The following is a 23,326-nucleotide window of genomic DNA, read 5'->3' as shown; positions in this document are numbered from 1 at the left end:
GCACGCTTTCCCTGCTCCCAGGAGGAGATGACCAGTGCCTTGGCCACGATGCGTGTCGACTATGAGCAGGTCAAGATAAAGAAGATAGAGGACGCATCCAACCCTCTGCTTCTCAAGAGGAGGAAGAAAGCTCGCGCCGTGGAAGACGCGGCCCTTGCCCACTGAGCCGCACTGTCTCCCACCCGCTGGAGGACAAGCAATAACTCTACATGAATATATTTTTTAGACAAAGAGACACAAGTTGCCCAATGCTGCCTCCTGTTCTCTTGGGCTGCGTGGCACCCAGAAATGCCTCCGGCTTTATTCTGCCCTTGGCTCTGGCTTCCCCCGAGATGGGGGCTGGAGGATGTGTGAGGGGGTGAGGTGCTCCTGAGCCCGTGCTCCTTTTGCATTTTATCTGTAATCTGACGTAGCGTTTTTATGACCCTATCTTCTTGTCCTTTTCCCCACTCCTCATCCTTCCCCAGGTCCTTCCCCATCTACAAAGGCTGCGGCTTACCCAAGGGCATTGTGGAGGTTGTTATAGGGATGTCCCTAGGTCACCCATCTGTCCCCCCTGGCCTCCCGCTGCAACATGGGGTTCCCACTGGCTCTAGAACCTGTGAAGTCCAGGGAGAAGGGAGCACAGTGGCCGTGGGTGCCACTGGCCTCCCAGGGAAGCCCTTAGATATCACCAGTGTGCACAGCAGAGCAGCACACGTGTGTACGTGTGTGTATGTGTGTGTGCATGTGTGTGTATGTATGCCTGGGTCCATGCCGGTGACTGGGCATTGGAGGGTCTAGGGAGGGCAGGACTACAGGGACTCCTGCTTGGACTGAGCCTTCCTACAGCCTAGGTAGCCTGTGTGGCTCCAGAGCCAGGTAGTCGTGGCCTCTGTATTAGCTGGGCAGGGGAGGCAGTGAGGGGTATGTGGGCACTGGCAGCCATCAGGAGGACTGGGTTCCCTCAGGATCCCTTTCCTAAAGTAGTGCTGGTCCCAGGTCCTGGAGGCCCTGATCCGCTGAGTAGCCTCTGCTCGCCCTTCTTGCCACGATTAACCCACTCTTGAGTTCTCTGAAATCGTTAGCCATTTCTCAATGGGCTGTCCACTCCCATGGGTGAGCCTGGGAAGGTTATCTACCCAGAAAGGCAGTTGCATTTCATGCATCTCCCCTGAACTCTGGGGTACCTGCCAACCTCCCTTTGGCAAGGGCAGGACCACGTGTGGTCTTCTCGATTTCCAGCACGGGGTCTGGTGGGTGGGACAGTCTTCGCACCAAAGATGTCTTGACTCTGTCCCTGCCCACCAGCCACCTTACCCTCTAACTACTCAACCTGGGTGGGGGCTCCCCAGGATTGAGGAGGAGCAGGTGGGGAAGAGTCTTTGTGCCATGGTCCCCCATGCCCCTCCTGCTGGAGGAGGGGTGTCTCCCTCAGGGGTTGGTGGAGGAGGGGCTCCTGGGCATCTCTGGGCCTGGGGCAGGGCCCAGATGTCTGCAGCTCCTCCCATGTCTTTGATGGTGTGTTCAACACTCAGACTGTTGTAAACTGTTGTTTTGTATGAACAAAATTGTCTTTACTAAACAAGTTTAATAGTTGAAAGTTTCTCATTCTTTTTCTTCCTAAGGCTTGGGCCCTCATTTACTTCTGTTCTTCCAGTCTGAGGGGAGTGTTTTCTGTGAAGGGTGGCAGGGCCCTGTGCCCTGAGAGGGGAGAAGAGGGCCTTCTGCCTGGATGAGCATGGGGAATACCCCCTCTTAGAGGAGAGGGCCTGCATCAGGGGCTCCTTTGGGGTCTGAATTCCCAGAAGAACAGAGGTGTGTATTGTCTTAGAATTCCACCAGGGGGCAGTACAGGCCAGGCAGAAACAACCCTGTGATAACTGAATAGCCTAGTCAGAACCTAGCGTAGGAGCTGATTTGCTGACTCCACCCCTTCTCTTCCCAGGCAGTGGGGAGGGCAGGCAGCATGGCTAGCTACCAACCCAGAGCGGGAAGCGCTGTGCCTAACTGTCTCAGAGCTATTGATTTGGGCTAGAACTCAGGCCTCAGGACCTGGGGGCCTGGAACGTTCTCTGCCTTCCACCAACCTTCTCTCTGGAAGATGCACTTGCCTGCCACCCTAGTCATGAGGGATCATGTCTCTGCTACTCAACCTGAGAACGCTCCCTTACCTGGAGCACTGTGGAGAATCACCCAGCCAGCCATTTTGTATCTCCCTGTTTTTTGTGTTGTGACCTCTCTGACACTGTCTGAAGGATTTCCCTGAAGGCCAGTACGATGAGATTGGGCTAGTCCGGGTGGCCCCATGCTAAAGCCTCAACCTTGCTCCCGTCTGCAAACTCCTTTTACTGTGGACAGTGACAGACATGCGCACTGGTCCAGGAATAGAGTGCGTTCCTTCGGGAACTGGAGTTCAGCTTCCTCGTCTCGGCACCAGGGTTAACCACTCCTGTGTTCTGCTTTCTTCTCTCAGTCCAGTTTACCAGGTCTGATAGTGGCCTTTCCTGAAGAAAGGATGGAGGTCTGGCCATGCCTCTGTCACCACCCCCACTCCACCCCATGGGCCTCTATCTATACCTTGGGGGCGTAAACATTTTTGTTGTTGTTGTTGTTATTTCCATATGACAGCCTTTGTGTAGGCCGAATATATACAGATGTCCTGGGAGAGGGTGTCTGATCCCTTGATGCTGGAGTTGCAGGGGACGGTGGATCACTCCGTGTGGTCCCTCTCAAATAGCAGGAAACAGTCTCTCAGGGTCATGCCTGCTCGGTACCCTTCTCCAACCCAGCTAACTCCTGATGAGTTAGATTGAACGACATTGGGTATGAGGTTGCACAGAAGACCCCGGCCCTGCTTGGTGGAGCAGTCCCTGGAAGGAGTGCCCGGTGAATGGTGTGGGGATTCTTGTTAAAAGATATCAAGGGGAATTCTTGACACTCCTGTGTGCTCATTGCTGCTGGTGCTGGGTTGATCCCAGTGTAAGTCCTCCGAGGTAGTGAATCCACTTTACCTTTATCTGTGAAGAGATTCAGGCTCAGAGATGCACTTTGTCCAAGGTCACACAGCTGACTGGGTGACTGTGGGTCTGGTGCCCTGCGTCTACTCTTAGAGCTCCTTCAGAATGAACAGGAAGCCCTCTGGGCATAAGGGAAACACTGGATTCCGTCCCTGTGAGGATACACTAGGCCCTGTGGGTATGCTGTGAGCGTGGCTTTGTATAAGCAAAGCGTCTCCTTCCAGGGACTGACTGCTCCACCAAGCAGGGACAGGGTCTGGGTAGGCTTGTGTCCTGCTCCTCTGGTCCCTGCTGATGGTTAAGTTAAGTCTACTCTGTGGTATGCAGACAACTAGGGGTTTCTTTTGGCTGGGTTGGAGACAGGAAGACAGAGGGCTCTGAATGGGTAAGTGGTAGGTGGAGACTTTGCAAAGTGTGAAAATTCAGTTATTCAAGGAAGGAGGTTAGGGAAAGTGACCACACCACTGTGAGTGTGGTCAAACCACTGGGTCGTGTTATGTGTGGGATTGAGTGTAGGCACAGAGGTCTGGAGGGCCGCCTCCGTCCCCACCCTGGACGACACAGCCCCTCCTCGATCTGCCTCACCAAGCACTCATTTAGGCACCTGGCTGTCTTGGGTGAGCCTGGCTGATTTGGGAATAACTGCTTTTTATAAGGGACACCAGACTTCAGCTCAGGGGCCTATTGCTGACATTTCTCCTCCTCTCTGCACTGAGTCAGGCCAGCATGGGGAGGTTGCCCACTTTACCACTACATTTAATATCCAGGCACTGCAGCATCTGTGCTGAGAGAAGGGGAGCGTGAAGCCAGAGTGCCCTGGGGGAGCTGCACAGAGCCAAGTGTGTGTGCCTCTCACATGTGAACTCCTAGAAACTGTTGCAGTCAGTGAGGGCTGTGCCATCCACGTCTACATGCTCTCCTTCTTTCAGCCTTCTCCGAGTCTTAGCCGTCTTGAGACGAGGGGTGAGTGAGCGGCAGGAAGCTGATGCTGGCCCTCTACCGCCAGAGAAAGCACTGCCAAGGTTATGTAAGGGCTTTGAAGAGAACAGCAGAGCAGTTTTCTACTTTGAAAGTTAAGTGTCATTTCTTTCGCTTCAGGCCACATGCTTACCAGTGGTGTGGTAAAGACCTTTTCACCCACCGCTGAACAAGGACGCCATCTTTGGTCTCCCCTTGCTGCCAATAGCTGGTGTATGTCATGCCAGTGGGTTGGTGTAGATGGATTGGTAGTGAAGACCATGCTGCCTTCAGAGAAGCAGCCCTGGGAGAGCTTCCTTACAGTCCTGGGGTTAACTGCCATAGGGTGCTCTGGTAGCAGTGAGTACCGGCTGAGTTCTCACTGGCCTGTCTGCCTGCTGAGCCAGGCCCTTCCTTTTTCTCTTAAGGGCAGGCACAGTCCTCTTGTTTTGTTTTTGTTTTCCACAACTGCTGTTTTGTTTAATGGTTGGCCCTGTGGACTCTGCCCACTGACAACTGGTTCACTCTTTCACTGGGGGAGTCTCCAACCTTCCTTCAGCCTCTACTCTTCATTCTTAAAGTGTTTGCTCTCCTCAACCAGAATTTGGGAACACACACTAATAGGGATTTCCCCCTTAGTTTTTCAGTTCATTAATGATAATAATTAAAAAAAAAAATCTGGAGTGACACCTTCATCTGAGGTCACTTTTTAGTAAGACATTTTATGAATCACTACAAAAAGCTGGCTTTGCATGAAGTTGAGCCATTTTTAGAAGGTTGGGGAGCATGGACACTGAGGGTTCCCTTAACTACCATGCCTTGTAAAGGCCGTGGCTTTTTGCCACATCCCCTAACGTGGAAATCCCCAATGGGAGTGAATGTGCATAATTGCTTCCACCTTTTGTATTTTTAAGACCAGTGTCTCAAAGCTAAGCCTACCTTGGCATTTACACAGGCTCTGCAGAGAGTTATTGCTAGGAAGCTAAGTTACCACCCAAGGCATTTGACTTGGAGATCTGTCAAGTCCTGTCAATCCTGTAGGATTTTAGGAGGGGGCCAGGGCAGTAGAACCTGTGTATGGTAAATTATCATTAGAGACCAGGGTTGCCATGCAAATGATTCATTTGCCTAACTTTCATGATCTCAGGGCAGCCAAGTTTCTTACTCTCAATTCATACACCCCTGCTGGGATTTGCAAGTGAAATACTGGAACTAATTTCCCCCCTCGGCCACCTCTGATGCCCTCTGTGGCCACATAGGAACTGTTCTCGGCCTCACCTAAGGGAGTCAGGTTCCTGGGGCTTCAGAGTGTCTTGAGGGTGAGTTGCTGTCAACGATACTTTAGTCACTGGGAACGATGAGCTTGCTTAAGGCTCAGACTTGGCAGCTGCGAATCTCTGGTTGCTAAAACAGCTCAGACCCCTAAGGTAACCAGGCCTCAAGTTTCAGAGTGAGAGGAGTTCTCCCAGCCTCATCTCTTGGTTTATAAACCTGTGGTTCTGAATTCACGAGTCAAAGGTTTATTTTTCAAAGAAACCATGACCTCTTCTGGGGTTGAGGCCTAGACCTTGGTTAGCCAGAGTCTGTGCTGTGGTGCAGGGTTTGCTCTTGCAGTAAGCGGAGGAGGTGGTTCTGGATTTCTGGCACCTGGGCTGCCTCCTTTTCTGAGACAGGAACCCTGCCTCCTATTCTACCGACAGGAGGAAGAGGGGTAGGCTGGGCTCTCAGCTAGCCTGCAAGGAGGCAGGCGAGAAATGGAGTCTGACTTGCTTATTCAAGGTTCCAAAATGGAGGGGTGCTTGATAGCTGAGCAAAACCAAACACAGTAGCAGACGTTCAAGTGTGGTAGAGAGGACACAGAATGTTTGCCATTCAGAGTGAGGTGGCAGAGCACTGCAGTTCTTCCCCTTGTTCCAGAAAAGCCTTTGGAGCTGCCTGTGGTGGCAGAAGCCTTTTAATCCCAGTACGTCAGGAGGCAGAGCCAGGCAGATCTCTGTGAGTTAGAGGTCAGCCTGGTCCACAGAGCAAGTTCCCAGGACAGCCAGGGCTACACTGAGAAGCCCTGTCATCAAAAAACCAAAACAAAACCATCTGGAAACAAGCAAACCTTTCTTTTATACTTTGATTTATCTTCAAAGAGGTTACTATCCATATGCTTGTAAACACAGCTGGCAAGCAGCTTTGAATGTGCCATTAGGCATATTGTTATGCACGTGTGCAGTGTGCATGAGCAGATGTGTGTGTTTAGGCTCATGTGGAGGCCAGAAGAGTGTTGGGTGTTCTCTGTCACTTTCCTAGTCCTTTTTAGGCATGATCTCTCTTTGAAGCTGGGTTTTCTCCACTGTATTGGTATCCAGCAAGGCCCAGTGGCTCTGCTGTCTGATAGCACGAGGGGCTGGAGTTTCAGGTGTTTGTTGGATGTCCAGCTTGATCTGAACTCTAGTCCTGAGGATTCCGTGGCACGCACTCTCAACCTCTGAGCTCTCTCTTCAGCTTCCTTCTTCACACACACACACACACACACACACACACACACCACACACACACACCAGACACACACACACACCAGACACACACACACACACACCAGACACACACACACACACACACACCAGACACACACACACACACTAGACACACACACACCAGACACACACACACACACACCAGACACACACACACACACACCAGACACACACACACACACCAGACACACACACACCAGACACACACACACACACCAGACACACACACACACACCAGACACACACACACCAGACACACACACACACTAGACACACACACACACACCAGACACACACACACACTAGACACACACACACACACCAGACACACACACACACCAGACACACACACACACCCACACACACCAGACACACACACACACCAGACACACACACACCAGACACACACATACACACACCAGACACACACACACCAGACACACACACACACACCAGACACACACACACACACCAGACACACACACACACACACACCAGACACACACACACACCAGACACACACACACACCAGACACACACACACACACCAGACACACACACACACTAGACACACACACACACACCAGACACACACACACACACCAGACACACACACACACACCAGACACACACACACCAGACACATACACACACATACCAGACACACACACACACACACCAGACACACACACACACACACACACACACACACACACACACACACACACACATACACGGTTTTAACTATGTAGTCCTGGCTAGCCAGGAGCTCAGGCTGGCCTCCAAATCACAGAGATCCACTTGGATCTTCAAAATGCTGAGGCCAAAAGCCACGTCCTCTTTATCGTTCCCATTTTTAAGTGTGCCATTCAGTTGTTCATTTCTGGTGTTGTATAACTAACCTTCAGACTTTTCTTCTGCGCATAACATGCCACTTAGTTTTAAAACTACACCCACAGCTAATACCTTGGTTTCTTAAGGTATCTTATGAATTTCTGTGACTAAACTCAGTTCTATCATAATTACTCTTCTTTTTTGGTGCAAATGCTTTCCCACTGACCTGTACCCTTATCCTCAATGCTTTTGGCATGTGAATACGTAGCATGCATTGCATGTATGTATGCATGTTCCCATGTGTAAGCATTCAGGTGTGTGTGTATGCATATGTGTGTGTGGGCTGGAAGTCGATCTGAGTGCCTTTCCCACCCCTCTCTTGAGCAGGGATTTTTTTGTTGAACTTGGAGTTTGCGGATCCTGGATAGCCTGGCTAGTCAGGGTGTTGTGGGGAGCTCCCTGTCTCTGCTTCCTCAATCCCAGCATTACAGGACACTGCCACGCATGCTTGTCTTTTTTTTTTTTTTCTTTTCTTTTTTTCGGAGCTGGGGACCGAACCCAGGGCCTTGCGCTCGATAGGCAAGCGCTCTACCGATGAGCTAAATCCCCAACCCCACATGCTTGTCTTTTAGGTAGGTTTTGGGATCTGGACTTCAGTCCCTAATCCACTGAGCCACCTTCCTAGCCTCTCTTTTTTGAGATCTTTCTTTCTTTCTTTCTTTCTTTCTTTCTTTCTTTCTTTCTTTCTTTCTTCCTTCCTTCCTTCCTTTCTTTCTTTCTTTCTCCCTTTCTTTCATTCTTTCTTTTTTTTTTTTTGTTAAAGATTTGATTTATTTTATGAATGTACATACACTGCTGCTCTTCAGACACACGCACCAGAAGAGGGCATCGGATCCCACTACAGATGGTTGTGAGCCACCATGTGGTTGCTGGGAACTGAACTCAGGACCTCTGGAAGAGCAGTCAGTGCTCTTAACCTCTGAGCCAGCTCTCCAGCCCCTCTTCTTTTGAAATCTTAAAACAAACAAAATCAGTTTTAACTTCATGGTATGGAATGCCATAATTATTTAACTTACATGTTTAATGGGGGGTTTTGTTTCCACTACCCTTCTTTAAACAATTTATTTGCTTATGTTTGCACAAGCATGCATGTATGTTTCGGGCACCCTAAATATGTGGAGGTAAGAGAACAACTTCAGAGTGGGGGTCAGCCTTAGGGCTCTCAGAGACTGAACCACCAACGAAAGAACATACAGGTGCTGGACCTAGGCCTCCCCACTCATGTGTAGCAGATGTGCGGCTTGGTCTTCATGTGGGTCCCAAACAACTGGAGCAGGGGGCTGTCCCAAAAGCTGTTGCCTGTCTGTGGGATATGTTCTTCTAGTTAGGCTGCCCTGTCTGGCCTCAGTGGGAGAGGAAGCACCTCGACTCACAAAGACTTGAAGCGCCAAGGTCAGGGATACCCAGGAGGTCTCCTGCCTGCTTAGAGGAGAAGGGGAGGGGGAGGTTGGGGGAAAGATTGTGGGAGGGGGTGACTGGGAGAGGGCAATGAGTGCGATGTAAAGTGAATAAGTAAAAAAAAAATTTTTTTCTCCCCGGAGCTGAGGACCAACCCAGGGCCTTGTGCTTGCTAGGCAAGCGCTCTACCACTGAGCTGAATCCCCAACCCCGTAAAAATATTTTTAAAAAGAGAAAAAAAGAGGGTTAGTTTTCTCCTTCCCCCATGTGGGTCTCAGGTCATGAGGCTTGGGAGCGAGTGCCTTCACTTGCTGAGCGGTCAGACAGTAACACCCCTCCCTCTTCATAATCACAGATGATTTGAATGCCTTTTGCAGTCTTTTGAGCGCACCTGTAAGAATTCTGTAGGCTCGATTCCTAAAAGTGGGGAGGTTTGATCTGAGGCTGGATGCACTTTAGCCTTGCTGGGTCCCACCGAAAAGAGTTTGGGTTATTCGGTGATGAGCGTGCTTCACATGTGGAGTTATGAATGAGAGGCCTGTGAGAGGGCTTTCTCTCAGCAGCCGGGCAGTCTGGGCGTCCAATAAGTCAGCTGAGAATAAGAGGACATTTGAAGTACTTCCCCAAACTCAGAGACGCATGCCCTTGACTAAGCTGTGGGCGACTGGAAGAATCAGGGCAAGGGGATTCCTTAAGCCTCTCCCTGCACCAGAGGCTTTGCTTGGCCCACAGTGGGCATTTGCATACGCCTGGGGCATGCGGGCAGAATGTGCAGACTAGAGTTTTAGTTTCGGCCTTGTGTCAACTGGGCTGCCTGGTGTGCTTCTCAGACCATATGTAGTGCGTGCAGAAGGTAGCAAGTATGCAAAAAAAAAAAAAAAAAAAAAAAAAAAAAAAAAAAAAAAAAAAAAAAAAAAAAGGGTAGCCGGTGGTGGGGACTGTAAAGGACACCCATTGTCTCTGCAGGAGAAAATGGAGCAGGTTAAGGCTCTTCAGGAAAGGCGTGTGGTAGAGGAGATGGCTCTTTCTCAGAGCTTTAGGTGTTAGGAGACTCGGAACACATACAAGCATTCTTCCACATAGGAGCTCAGCCACATTGCCTATGAGAAACCTTGATAGGACGTTCATTCATCAAGCCTCCAATCCTCCGTGACTACTGCGGAATCAGGCTTGTGACGCAGTAAATAGCTCAGACACTCACAGGAGGAAGCTGGGGGCAACCAGTGGATGTTTGGACGTTTGTGAGTTACAACACGGAAACAAAAACAAAACAAAACCCGGCCCTACCCAAACTCCCCCTCCCTCTGCACAGACCTGATGACTAAAAGTATGAGAGGCTGGAATGTTAGCTCCCCGGGCAGGACTCTGTGTCCCCTTCATTCCTCATGCTCCCAGCGCCCAGCAGCGCAGGATCTCTGATAAAGGCTGGAGGTTGGTGTGCGTCAGGCAGTCTGCAGAGCTTGCTGCTGTGAGGGAACATATGGTACCGTATGAGTGAGTGCCTAACTGTGTGTGGTAGGGGCAGCGGTGCATGCTGAGGGCTGAGAGATCAATAAACACCCTCCCCCCTTTATTTTAGCGTCCTCATGACCTGACACAGCTCCTTCCTGAGGAGAAAGCTTCTCTGTCAAATTCCATGCCTCTGTCTGCTCTTCAACCTGGTGGTCTTGCTCTGCCCCCAGGGGGCGCTGCAGCAGCCAATCTCATAGCCCGTTGCGGCCCATCTTCCTTTGCAGCTCTGTTTTCACCCCTGACTGACTTGCTGTGCGTGCGAGGCTCCTGCAGGCCTTCTGAGGCCCACAGAAGACAATGTGCCCTTGGAGCAGGGTCAAACGCGGGATAATTGCCTGGGTGCATGCATGAAGCTGAGGGTTCAATTATCTAGCCTTAATCTAGACACGGCAGCGGTATCCTTTTGTGGCTGCTGGTTTTCCCCTCCTCTTTGTTATACATTTGTTGTTAATATCGTATTCCACTTTTTCTCATGTGAACGCTAACAGACTTGTTTTCAAGCATGTCACAAATGCAAAACATGAGAATCAAGGAAATAAGAAAATGCAAATGTGTCTGGAAGGAGACCTATGTATGTTAGAAGCTCTTTCCCAGGGGAGCTTTTTTTGAATAGAAACCAAGACCCCATTCTTGTCCCGCACCATTGTTCTCTGTCCTAGATGGTGGGGATGAGTGGTGACTCCTTCAGGGCAGAGATGAAGGGCCCGCAGTTTCTTTAGGTGGTGAGGTTGCGAAGAGGTAACGTTTTATCTGTGTTCACTGACAGGAAAAGGACAGCCATGCTGCTTGTCCTTAGTGTGTTGCTGTAAAATTATAAAAAGCAAAATGCTGTCTTTTACCCCCACTACGTCCATCCCACAGTGCCCCAAGATATCTGGTAGATATCTTAACCCCAATCAGCAAAGTGTCTCACATGCTCTGCTCCATCCCATATAACACTGCCAATGGCTTCTCTCTGAGCCTGGCAACAATCTCTCTACCCATCTAGTTCCCAAGGCAGGCTTCACCATGCCAGAAATATACATCCCAACTCCGTGGCGGCCCAGTGTCTCTGCCACCACACGATCTCTCAAACTCAATTCGCCACAAGAAAGAACACACAACACAATAACCTCTGACCCAATTGATAAGATATAATTGCCCACCTAAACATACAAAGCCCTGTACAATCCATCCCTTAGGAATATTCATAACAACCTGTAAATACACAGAGTGGAATCTTAACATCAGCCTCCATGTTCTCTCCGAGGTTTCCTCTCCTCCCCATTCCAGTCTTCTCCTCCGCCCTCAAACTTTTCTCCCGCCCATCCTTCCTTCTCGTCCAATGACAGGCCTCGTTCTTTCTTGTACCAGCCTTCACCTGTGCAATGACTTCATCCCACATTAGTATATTGTAATTGTTTTCGTAGAATCTAGGCTGGACTTCCAGAAACACTGGCTGAAGTAACCCATCCCAGATTAACTCCCTCCCGGGGATAAGTTCTGATATCAAATCATAAATCACACCTTCTTGATTGCTCCTCACTGGACAGGCAAAGTCCTCTTAGAAGCATCCATGATAGAAGACAGCAGGAGGCAACCACTGGGAAGCTTAATACGTTGCCAATGTCAGAACCTTGAGAGGACCATGTACATACGGACTTGATATCTGTCTTCTCATTGCAATGAAAGACACTCCACATAAGGAAGGGTTTATTTTGGCTCAGTTCGAGGGTACGCTCATCCCGGTGGGGAAGGCCTGTCAGCAGCAGTGTGAGGCAGCTGTTCGACTAACATCCTCACAAAGCAGAGAAGAGAGACCGAAAAGCTTGCTTTTTAAAATTCAGTCTGCAGCCTCAGCCCACGCATGGTGCTGCCCATATTTATAGACTGACCCATCTGTAAACATCACAGACGTACCTTGAGGCTTGCCTCGCTAGTGCCCCTCGGGTTGTGATGTCTCTCTTGAAACTCAAGGCAAGACTTTAGCAGTGCCTTCCTATAAAGTCAAAGTCGGGTTCTCCTTCAAGATGTGATGGCACAGAGTGAATGTTCCCACTCCAAAAGGGAGGGATGAGAGTACAGCAAGAAAAAATCAGACCGAAGTCCACAACCCAGCAGGGACATGGCCCAAGCCGGCAACTCTCTGCCATGCAGCTGAGGAATTATCAAAAGGGTTTCAGTCTGTGGTTGTTTGACCCAAAGCAAATGGGAGAAAAATGAGGCTGAACATGGAGGAGAGGCACACGTCGTGGATGGAAACTGCTTACCTTCCAAGGGAAGAGGGGTGGATGGGGGAGAGGGACAGGAAGAGGGATAACCAGAGACACGGTATGACCTTTAAGAGTCGACTCCAGTAAGCTTCCTCTAGCAAGCCCCTCTCGTCTCCTCCTATAGTCTTCTTAATGCAAATACATCACTGGATTTATTATTGAGGTCAGGCCCTGGTGACCGTTTTCCTAAGCCCTTCCTAGAAGCAGGAACCCAGGCAGAGCCCACGGAGGAGCATTGCTTACTGGCGGGGTCCCCATAGCTTACTCAATCCTCTTCCTTCCTTGCATCTTTCCTTCCTTTTCCCCTCTCCCTCCTTCCCCCTTCCTGCCTCCCTCCTTCCCTCCCACCAAACGAAACCAAACAAAGCAGAAAACAAGAAGAAGAAACTCTCCTAAAAAATGAGGAAAAAAAAACAAAACAAAAGGCAAGCAAAGCAAAATGAAATGAAGTCCACAAAAATACCTTTCAGTTTGCTTTGTGTTGGCCAACTAGTCCTAGGCCTGGGGCCTGCTCTGGAGTGCGGTTGGTTTGCTAAGGACTCTCCACTGGAGAAAACTGATTTTCTCTTTGTCAGTGAGTATCACCTGGAGATAGCTTCTTGGTTGTGGCGGCCCTCCACCCTCCCCGCCCTGCTTCTCCATTTGGTGCTGGGAATCCATCTGACTTGAACCTTTGCAGGCCCCGTGCATGCTGCCGTGGTCTCTGAGTGCACATCAGTCCTGTTGTTCTGAAAGAGACTTGTCCCTCACAGTCATCCATCCCCTCCGGCTCTTAGGTAATGGCACCTCCTCTTCCACATGTCTCCCTGAGCCTTGAGGGGAGGGGTTTGATGAAGACATCCCATTGAGGGCTGAACGCTCTAAAGCCTCCCACTTTGCACATCGTCCATTTGTGGGTCTCAGTGTTAATTCCCATCTGCTGCATGAAACTTCTCTGATGAGGGCTGAGTGGGGAGCTGGTCTATAAGTACAGCCGTGCATCACCAGGAGTCATTTTATTGCTGTTTCTTTAGTAGATTAATAGTGGTAGGTTTTCTCCTTGGCCCATGTCCTATCTAGTGTCTGACTCTTGGCCATTTTAGCAGCGTCAGGAGCGAGTTCCATCTCATAGAGTGGCCCTTACATCCAGTCAAGGAGAAGATGGTCACTCCCATACACTAATATTAGTGTATCTTGCTGTTGTAGGCTGTGGGGTTGTAGCTGGGTGATAATGATGGAGGCATTTCTCCTCCTGTATGTGCAGAGTACCTTCCAGGACCATCGATGTTGGTCAATAGGGGTGAAGCTTCTAGTTAGGTACTAGCTCAACTTCTCTGTGTTCCATAACTAAATGTTCCCTTCAACAATAGGGCCTCACCATTAGGTGGTGGAGAGCGACCAATGAATATCTTGACAATAGCCTGGGATGTCTGAGGTTCCTATGGGGTCCTTTGAGCCAACAACTCAACAAGACATAACTCATTTCTAGAATTGGAGGTTTTATTTGTGGAATAAGATGTCTACTTGGGCCAATGTCTTCCCTATTGTTTGGGGCCTTCATTTAGATTCATATATGTAATTTTAAGAAGCTTCTACAGTAGTAGATTTCCACATTCAGCCTGCTTTCTTTTCTTTTTTTCCTTTTCTTTTTTTCTCCATCTTTATTAAATTGGGTATTTCTTATTTACATTTCAATCGTTATTCCCTTTCTCGGTTTCCATGTCAACATCCCCCTAACCCCTCCTCCTCCCCTTCTATATGGGTGTTCCCCTCCCCATCCTCCCCCCATTGCCGCCCTCCCCCCAACAATTCCGTTCACTGGGGGTTCAGTCTTGGCAGGACCAAGGGCTTCCCCTTCCACTGGTGCTCTTACTAGAATATTCATTGCTACCTATGAGGTCAGAGTCCAGGGTCAGTCCATGTATAGTCTTTAGGTAGTGGCTTAGTCCCTGGAAGCTCTGGTTGCTTGGCATTGTTGTTCATATGGGGTCTCAAGCCCCTTCAAGCTCTTCCAGTTCTTTCTCTGATTCCTTCAACGGGGGTCCTGTTCTCAGTTCAGTGGTTTGCTGCTGGCATTCGCCTATGTATTTGCTATATTCTGGCTGTGTCTCTCAGGAGAGATCTACATCCGGTTCCTGTGGGCCTGCACTTCTTTGCTTCATCCATCTTATCTACTTTGGTGGCTGTATATGTATGAGCCACATGTGGGGCAGGCTCTGAATGGGTGTTCCTTCAGCCTCTGTTCTAAACTTTGCCTCCCTATTCCCTGCCAAGGGTATTCTTGTTCCCCTTTTAAAGAAGGAGTGAAGCATTCACATTTTGGTCATCCTTCTTGAGTTTCATGTGTTCTGTGCATCTAGGATAATTCGAGAATTTGGGCTAATATCCACTTATCAATGAGTGCATACCATGTGTGTTTTTCTGTGATTGGGTTACCTCACTCAGGATGATATTTTCCAGTTCCATCCATTTGCCTATGAATTTCATAAAGTCATTGTTTTTGATAGCGGAGTAATATTCCATTGTGTACCACATTTTCTGTATCCATTCCTCTGTTGAAGGGCATCTGGGTTCTTTCCAGCTTCTGGTTATTATAAATAAGGCTGCTATGAACATAGTGGAGCATGTGTCTTTGTTATATGTTGGAGCATCTTTTGGGTATATGCCCAAGAGAGGTATAGTTGGGTCCTCAGGTAGTGCAATGTCCAATTTTCTGAGGAACCTCCAGACTGATTTCCAGAATGGTTGTACCAGTCTGCAATCCAGCCAACAATGGAAGAGTGTTCCTCTTTCTCCACATCCTTGCCAGCTTCTGCTGTCGCCAGAGTTTTTGATTTTAGCCATTCTGATTGGTGTGAGGTGGAATCTTAGGGTTTTTTTTTTTTTATTAACTTGAGTGTTTCTTATTTATATTTCGAGTGTTATTCCCTTTCCCGGTTTCCGGTCAAACATCCCCCTAATCCCTCCCCCTCCCCTTCTTTATGGATGTTCCCCTCCCCATCCTCCCCACATTGCCGCCCTCCCCCCAACAATCATGTTCACTGGAGGTTCAGTCTTAGCAGGACCAAGGGCTTCCCCTTCCACTGGTGCTCTTGCTAGAATATTCATTGCTACCTATGAGGTCAGAGTCCAGGGTCAGTCCATGTATAGTCCTTAGGTAGTGGCTTAGTCCCTGGAAGCTCTGGTTGCTTGGCATTGTTGTTCATAAGGGGTCTCGAGCTCCTTCAAGCTCTTCGAGTTCTTTCTCTGATTCCTTCAACGGGGGTCCTGTTCTCAGTTCAGTGGTTTGCTGCTGGCATTCGCCTCTGTGTTTGCTGTATTCTGGCTGTGTCTCTCAGGAGCGATCTATATCCGGCTCCTGTCGGCCTGCACTTCTTTGCTTCATCCATCTTGTCTAATTGGATGGCTGTATATGTATGGGCCACATGTGGGGCAGGCTCTGAATGGGTGTTCCTTCTGTGTCTGTTTTAATCTTTGCCTCTCTATTTTTAGGGTTGTTTTGATTTGCATTTCCCTTATGACTAAAGATGTTGAACATTTCTTTAGGTGCTTCTCAGCCATTTGACATTCCTCAGCTGTGAATTCTTTGTTTAGCTCTGAACCCCATTTCTTAATAGGGTTATTTGTCTCCCTGCAGTCTAACTTCTTGAGTTCTTTGTATATTTTGGGTAAAAGCCCTCTATCTGTTGTAGGATTGGTAAAGATCTTTTCGCAATCTGTTGGTTGCCGTTTTGTCCTAACAACAGCGTCCTTTGCCTTACAGAAGCTTTGCAGTTTTATGAGATCCCATTTGTCGATTCTTGATCTTAGAGCATAAGCCATTGGTGTTTTGTTCAGGATATTTTCTCCAGTGCCCATGTGTTCGAGATGCTTCCCCACTTTTTCTTCTATTAGTTTGAGTGTATCTGGTTTGATGTGGAGGTCCTTGATCCACTTGGACTTAAGCTTTGTACAGGGTGATAAGCATGGATCAATTTGCATTCTTCTACCTGCTGACCTCCAGTTGAACCAGCACCATTTGCTGAAAATGCTATCTTTTTTCCATTGGATGGTTTTGGCTCCTTTATCATATCATCTGCAAATAGTGATCATAGATGTGTGGGTTCATTTCTGGGTCTTCAATTCTATTCCATTGGTCTATCTGTCTGTCTCTGTACCAATACCATGCAGTTTTTATCACTATTGCTCTGTAGTACTGATTGAGTTCAGGGATAGTGATCCCCCCGGATGTCCTTTTATTGTTGTTTTAGCTATCCTGTTTTTTTTTTTTTGTTATTCCAGATGAATTTGCAAATTGTTCTGTCTAACTCTCTGAAGAATTGGATTGGAATTTTGATGGGGATTGCATTGAATCTGTAGATCGCTTTTGGTAAAATGGCCATTTTTACTATATTAATCCTGCCAATCCATGAGCATGGGAGATCTTTCCATCTTCTGAGGTCTTCTTCAATTTCTTTCTTCAGTGTCTTGAAGATCTTATTGTACAAATCTTTTACTTGCTTGGTTAAAGTCACACTGAGGTACTTTATATTATTTGGGTCTATTATGAAGGGTGTCGTTTCCCTAATTTCTTTCTCGGCTTGTTTCTCTTTTGTGTAGAGGAAGGCTACTGATTTATTTGAGTTAATTTTATACCCAGCCACTTTGCTGAAGTTGTTTATCAGCTTTAGTAGTTCTCTGGTGGAACTTTTGGGATCACTTAAATATCTTATCATATCATCTGCAAATAGTGATATTTTGACTTCTTCTTTTCCGATCTGTATCCCCTTGACCTCCTTTTGTTGTCTGATTGCTCTGGCTAGGACTTCAAGAACTATATTGAATAAGTAGGGAGAGAGTGGGCAGCCTTGTCTAGTCCCTGATTTTAGTGGGATTGCTTCAAGTTTCTCTCCATTTAGTTTAATATTAGCGACTGATTTGCTGTATATGGCTTTTACTATGTTTAGGTATGGGTCTTGAATTCCTGTTCTTTCCAGGACTTTTATCATGAAGGGGTGTTGAATTTTGTCAAATGCTTTCTCAGCATCTAATGAAATGATCATGTGGTTTTTGTCTTTCAGTTTGTTTATATAGTGGATTATGTTGATGGTTTTCCGTATATTAAACCATCCGTGCATACTTAGATGAAGCCTACTTGATCATGATGGATGATTGTTTTGATGTGCTCTTGGATTCGGTTTGCAAGAATTTTATTGAGTATTTTTGTGTCAATATTCATAAGGGAAATTGGTCTGAAGTCTCTTTCTTTGTTGGGTCTTTGTGTGGTTTAGGTATAAGAGTAATTGTGGCTTCATAGAAGGAATTCGGTAGTGATCCATCTGTTTCAATTTTGTGGAATAGTTTGGATAATATTGGTATGAGGTCTTCTATGAAGGTTTGATAGAATTCTGCACTAAACCCGTCTGGACCTGGGCTCTTTTTGGTTGGGAGACTTTTAATGACTGCTTCTCTTTCTTAGCAGTTATGGGGTTGTTTAGATGGTTTATCTGTTCCTGATTTAACTTTGGTACCTGGTATCTGTCTAGGAAATTGTCCATTTCCTCCAGATTTTCAAGTTTTGTTGAATATAGGCTTTTGTGGTAGGTTCTGATGATTTTTGGAATTTCCTCTGATTCTGTTGTTATGTCTCCCTTTTCATTTCTGATTTTGTTAATTTGTACACACTCTCTGTGTCCTCTCGTTAGTCTGGCTAAGGGTTTATCTATGTTGTTGATTTTCTCAAAGAACCAACTTTTGGTTCTGTTGATTCTTTGTGTGGTCCTTTTTGTTTCTACTTGGTTGATTTCAGCTCTGAGTTTGATTATTCCCTGCCTTCTACTCCTCCTGGGTGTATTTGCTTCTTTTTGTTCTAGAGCTTTTAGGTCTCCTGTCAAGCTGCTGATATATGCTCTCTCCTGTTTCTTTCTGCAGGCACTCAGAGCTGTGAGTTTTCCTCTTAGCACGGCTTTCATTGTGTCCCATAAGTTTGGGTATGTTGTACTTTCATTTTCATTAAATTCTAAGAAGTCTTTAATTTCTTTCTTTATTTCTTCCTTGATCAGGTTATCATTGAGTAGAATATTGTTCAACTTCTATGTATATGTGTGTGTTTTTTTCCTTATTGTTATTGAAGACCAGCTTTAGCCCGTGATGGTCTGATAGGACGCATGGGATTATTTCTATCTTTCTGTATCTGTTGAGGCCTGTTTTATGGCCAATTATATGGTCAGTTTTGGAGAAAGAACCATGAGGTTGTGAGAAGAAGGTATATCCTTTTGTTTTAGGATAGAATGTTCTATAAATATCTGTTAAGTCCATTTGGTTCATGACTTCTCTTAGTCTATCTATTTCTCTGTTTAATTTCTGTTTCCATGATCTGTCCATTGATGAGAGTGGGGTGTTGAAATTTCCTACTATTATTGTGTGAGGTGCAATGTGTGCTTTGAGCTTTAGTAAGGTTTCTTTTATGTATGTAGGTGCCCTTGTATTTGGAGCATAGATATTTAGGATTGAGAGTTCATCTTGGTGGATTTTTTCCTTTGATGAATATGAAGTGTCTTTCCTTATCTTTTTTGATGACTTTTGGTTGAAAATCGATTTTATTCAATATTAGAATGGCTACTCCAGCTTGATTCTTCAGACCATTTGCTTAGAAAGTTGTTTTCCAGCCTTTTACTCTGAGGTAGTGTCTGTGTTTGTCTCTGAGGTGTGTTTCCTGTAGGCAGCAAAATGCTGGGTCCTCATTGCATATCCACTTTGTTAGTCTGTGTCTTTTTATTGGGGAATTGAGTCCATTGATGTTGAGAGATATTAAGGAATAGTGATTGTTGCTTCCTGTTATATTCGTATTTGTATTTGAGATTATGTTTGTGTGCTTTTCTCTCTTTGTTTTGTTGCAAAACAATTAGTCTTGCTTTTTCTAGGGTGTAGCTTGCCTCCTTGTGTTGGGCTTTACCATTTATTATCCTTTGTAGGCCTGGATTTGTAGAAAGATATTGTGTAAATTTGGTTTTGTCATGGAATATCTTGATTTCCTCCATCTATGTTAATTGACAGTTTTGTTGGATACAGTAACCTGGGCTGGCATTTGTGTTCTCTTAGGATCTGTATGACATCTGTCCAGGATCTTCTGGCTTTCATAGTCTCTGGTGAGAAGCCTGGTGTAATTCTGATAGGTTGGCCTTTATATGTTACTTGATCTTTTTCCCTTACTGCTTTTAATATTTTTTCTTTGTTTTGTGGATTTGGTGTTTTGACTATTATGTGACAGGAGGAGTTACTTTTCTGGTCCAATCTATTTGGAGTTCTGTAGGCTTCTTGTATGTTTTTGGGCATCTCTTTCTTTAGGTTAGGGAAGTTTTCTTCTATGATTTGAAGATATTTACTGGTCCTTTGAGCTGGGAGTCTTCACTCTTCTATACCTATTATCCTTAGGTTTGATGTTCTCATTGTGTCCTGGATTTCCTGTATGTTTTGGACCAGTAGCTTTTTCCATTTTACATTATCTTTGACAGTTGTGTCGATGATCTTTATGGAATCTTCTGCTCCTGAGATTCTCTCTTCTACCTCTTGTATTCTGTTGGTGATGCTTGTATCTATGGCTCCTTGTCTCTTCCTTTGGTTTTCTATATCCAGGGTTGTCTCCCTTTGTGCTTTCTTTATTGCTTCTATTTCCACTTTTAATTCCTTCACCTGTTTGATTGTGTTTTTCTGTCATTCTTCCGGGAATTTTGTGATTCCCCTCTATAGGCTTCCACTTGTTTATTTGTGTTTTCCTGCATTTCTCTAAGGGAGTTCTTTATGTCTTTCTTGAAGTCCTCCATCATCATGATCAAATGTCATTTAAAATCTAGATCTTGCTTTTCTGGTGTGTTTGGATATTCAGTGTTTGCTTTGGTGGGAGAAATGGGCTCCAACGATGCCACGTAGTCTTGGTTTCTGTTCCTTGGGTTCCTGTGCTTGCCTCTTGCCATCAGGTTGTCTCTGGTGTTACCTTGTTCTGATATTTCTGACAGTGGCTAGACTGTCCCATAGACCTGTGTGTCAGGAGTGCTGTGGACCTATTTTCCTGTTTTCTTTCAGCCAGTTTTGGGAACAGAGTGTTCTGCTTTCAGGCATGTAGTCTTTCCTGTCCACTGGTCTTCAGGTGTTCCTGTAGGCATGTGTCCTGAGTCCACCAGGCAGGTCACTTGGAGCAGAAAAATTGGTCTTACCTCTGGTCTCGGGCTTGAAGTCGCTCCTTGGGGTGAGTTTCAGCTCTCTGTGAGGGCGGCAACCAGAAGGGCCTGCCCTGCCTTCTCTCGGGTCCCTGTGTACAGGGGGCCCAGATGGCCCTAGGTGTTTTCCTCTAGAGTCAGAAATGTGGCCAGAGAGTAGTCTCCTCTGGCTCCCCAGGCGTGTCTACCTCTCTGAAGGTCTAGCTCTCCCTTCCACGGGATTTGGGTGCAGGGAGCTGTTTGACTGGGTCCCTTCAGATCCGTGCACAGTCTGTACTGCAGAGCACCTGCAACTTGAGTGCCCCTATCTTCCTGTTCCCAGAGGCCCTATACAGTTTCCTTTTGGGCCAGGGATGTGGGCAAGGGTGGGCAGTACTGATGGTCTCTCTTGTCCTGCAGTCTTAGGAGTGCCCACCTGTCTGGGCGATGAGCTCTCTCTCCCACAGGGTTTGGGAGCAGGGAGCCGTGAGCCGGGATCAGTGAGGTTCCCAGTCTGCTTTCTTATACAGCACAGAACCACATGCCCCAGGACCGTTCACAGTGGGCTGTGACACTCCCACACTGATCATTGATTAAAAAGAATGCGCCCCATATATCTACAGACAACCTGACAAAGACATTTTTCAATTGAGGTTTTCTGTGAAGATGTCCCTAGCTTGTGTCATGTTGATGAAACAAACAAACAAACAAACAAACAAACAAACAAACAAACAATGACCTACCCAGCGTGGAGAAAAATAGCTAATTGAAATGCATTAGATGGATATGGAAAATATAGAAGCTACATATCTTTTTTTTTTTTTTTCCGGAGCTGGGGACCGAACCCAGGGCCTTGTGCTTGCTAGGCAAGCGCTCTGCCACTGAGCTAAATCCCCAACCCCGAAGCTACATATCTTATGAACAATTTAAGGGAAAATAACTTGGAGAAACGACGCTTTGCAATAACAGATGGTGTGTTGTGTGGTGCTAGCATGTGAGTGCATGGAACGCCTGTCTTTTGTTTTATTTTGGGAAGGTAAAAACTACAGAAGACACATTAGAAAGAAGCACATTTGGGCCTGATAGTAAAATTGAAAGAACTTTGCATGATGAGAGTTGTCTGGAATTGAAGCAGGTGCTACTTGAAGCCCTGAGGACTGCTTCACTGCAAACACTGAAGTGTGAACTAGGCGACCACCTGTCTGGCCGATAGTCAAGGAGGCTGCTGGGGGAGCCTGTCAGAGAATCACCAACAGTCAGGCTTGAAAGCTGCTGCCTACCATAGCTGTCACTCAAGCCTCAAGTCTACAGTTCTCTTTCTAACTCTGCTTTCTTCTTCTTCTTCTTCTTCTTCTTCTTCTTCTTCTTCTTCTTCTTCTTCTTCTTCTTCTTCTTCTTCTTCTTCTTCTTCTTCTTCTTCTTCTTCTTAGCTGAAACTATTGAGGAAGACAGGATGAAGGACGGCCTGAGAGTTTGCTAAAGCTCAGTTTCACCATGTCTTGTGGTAATAGTGAAGTGACTCCATGCATCCTGAACTCCTTCAAATATTTGGGGCTCCTGGGTGAGTCAGAGGTGACTCAGCTGCTGAGAAGGAGGAACCAAAGAGGGGAAGCCCCTGACTCCTCTCCTGTTGACACCTAAGAGTCCACGTAGCTCTTTTGTACATAATTCTGGTTACAAGTAACCAGAAACCCAATTAACAGTGACTCAATCAAGAGGAAAATCATTACTTCACACATAATGGAAATGTGGCCGGAGTTCTGATTTAGGATTGGTTAAGTCATGAGTTCATGACATCCCGACTTGTTTCCGGTTTTGGTATATTGCTTTTTTGCTTCTTAATTCATTCTCTTGGGCTTAGTTTTCTACCACTTGCCCTTATTATTTATTGCCCCCTGCTGCCTTTGAGTTTGGCCTCTTGCTTTTCTAGAGTCTTGAGGTGCACCATTAGGTTATTTGTTTGAGACATGCCTGATTTTTAAATGTGAACACTTGCAGCCTTCCTCTTAGAACTGCCTTGGCTGTATCTGAAAGCATCGGTTAGTTTGTTCTATCATTTTTATTTCTTTCTAGAAAAATTGAAATTTCTTCCCTGCTTTCTCCAATGGCCCATTGTCATTTAAAAGTATGTTGGCAGCCTTTAAGTATCTGCCATTGATTTCTACTTTTATTGTTCTGAGGTGATACAAAGAATTATCTCAGTTTTTAAATTCAGGCTTGCTTTGTGCCTCTGATGTGATCAATTTTAGGTAAGTTTTCATAAGCTTCTGAGAAGGGTGAATGTTCCCTGTCAGATAGACCATAGGCTATAGATACCTGTTAAATCTAGGTGATTTGTGCTATCATTTACTTATGAAGTTTCTTTGGTGGTATTTTAGTTTGGAAGACATGTCTGAGTGTGTGAGTGGGTTATAGGAGCCTCTCACCGTTGTTGTGTCAGGATCTATGTTCTTTCATACTGTTAGCATTTGTTTTTATAAAATCAAGTGAATTTCCCAAAGTCGATACATAAATGCTTGTAATTGTCATATTTTTCATTGAATAAATGTTCTCCATTTTAAATATGCAGTTTGCTAGCAAAGGACATATATAAAAAATTGAATGTCAAAGGATGGAAATCGATCTACCAAGTGAAT

General features: G+C 46.4%; 1 protein-coding gene across 2 annotated transcripts in view; it reads left to right on the top strand.

The window, feature by feature from the left end:
- Mapkapk2 (MAPK activated protein kinase 2) overlaps positions 1–1,582 on the top strand; it is a 46,300-nt gene extending 44,718 nt beyond the window's left edge. Inside the window, exon 10 of one of the 2 annotated variants that reach the window (XM_063272066.1) lies at positions 22–1,582. In XM_063272066.1, coding sequence (XP_063128136.1) covers positions 22–165 — 144 coding nt within the window. In that variant the 3' untranslated portion in view covers positions 166–1,582. 2 annotated transcript variants of the gene reach the window in all.
- The last annotated feature ends 21,744 nt before the right edge of the window (positions 1,583–23,326 follow it).

The sequence above is a fragment of the Rattus norvegicus genome, chromosome 13 (assembly GCF_036323735.1).
Source record: "Rattus norvegicus strain BN/NHsdMcwi chromosome 13, GRCr8, whole genome shotgun sequence".
Lineage (NCBI taxonomy): Eukaryota > Metazoa > Chordata > Mammalia > Rodentia > Muridae > Rattus > Rattus norvegicus.
The sequence above is the reverse complement of the archived record's forward strand: the minus strand, read 5'-3'. Positions and strand labels throughout refer to the sequence as shown.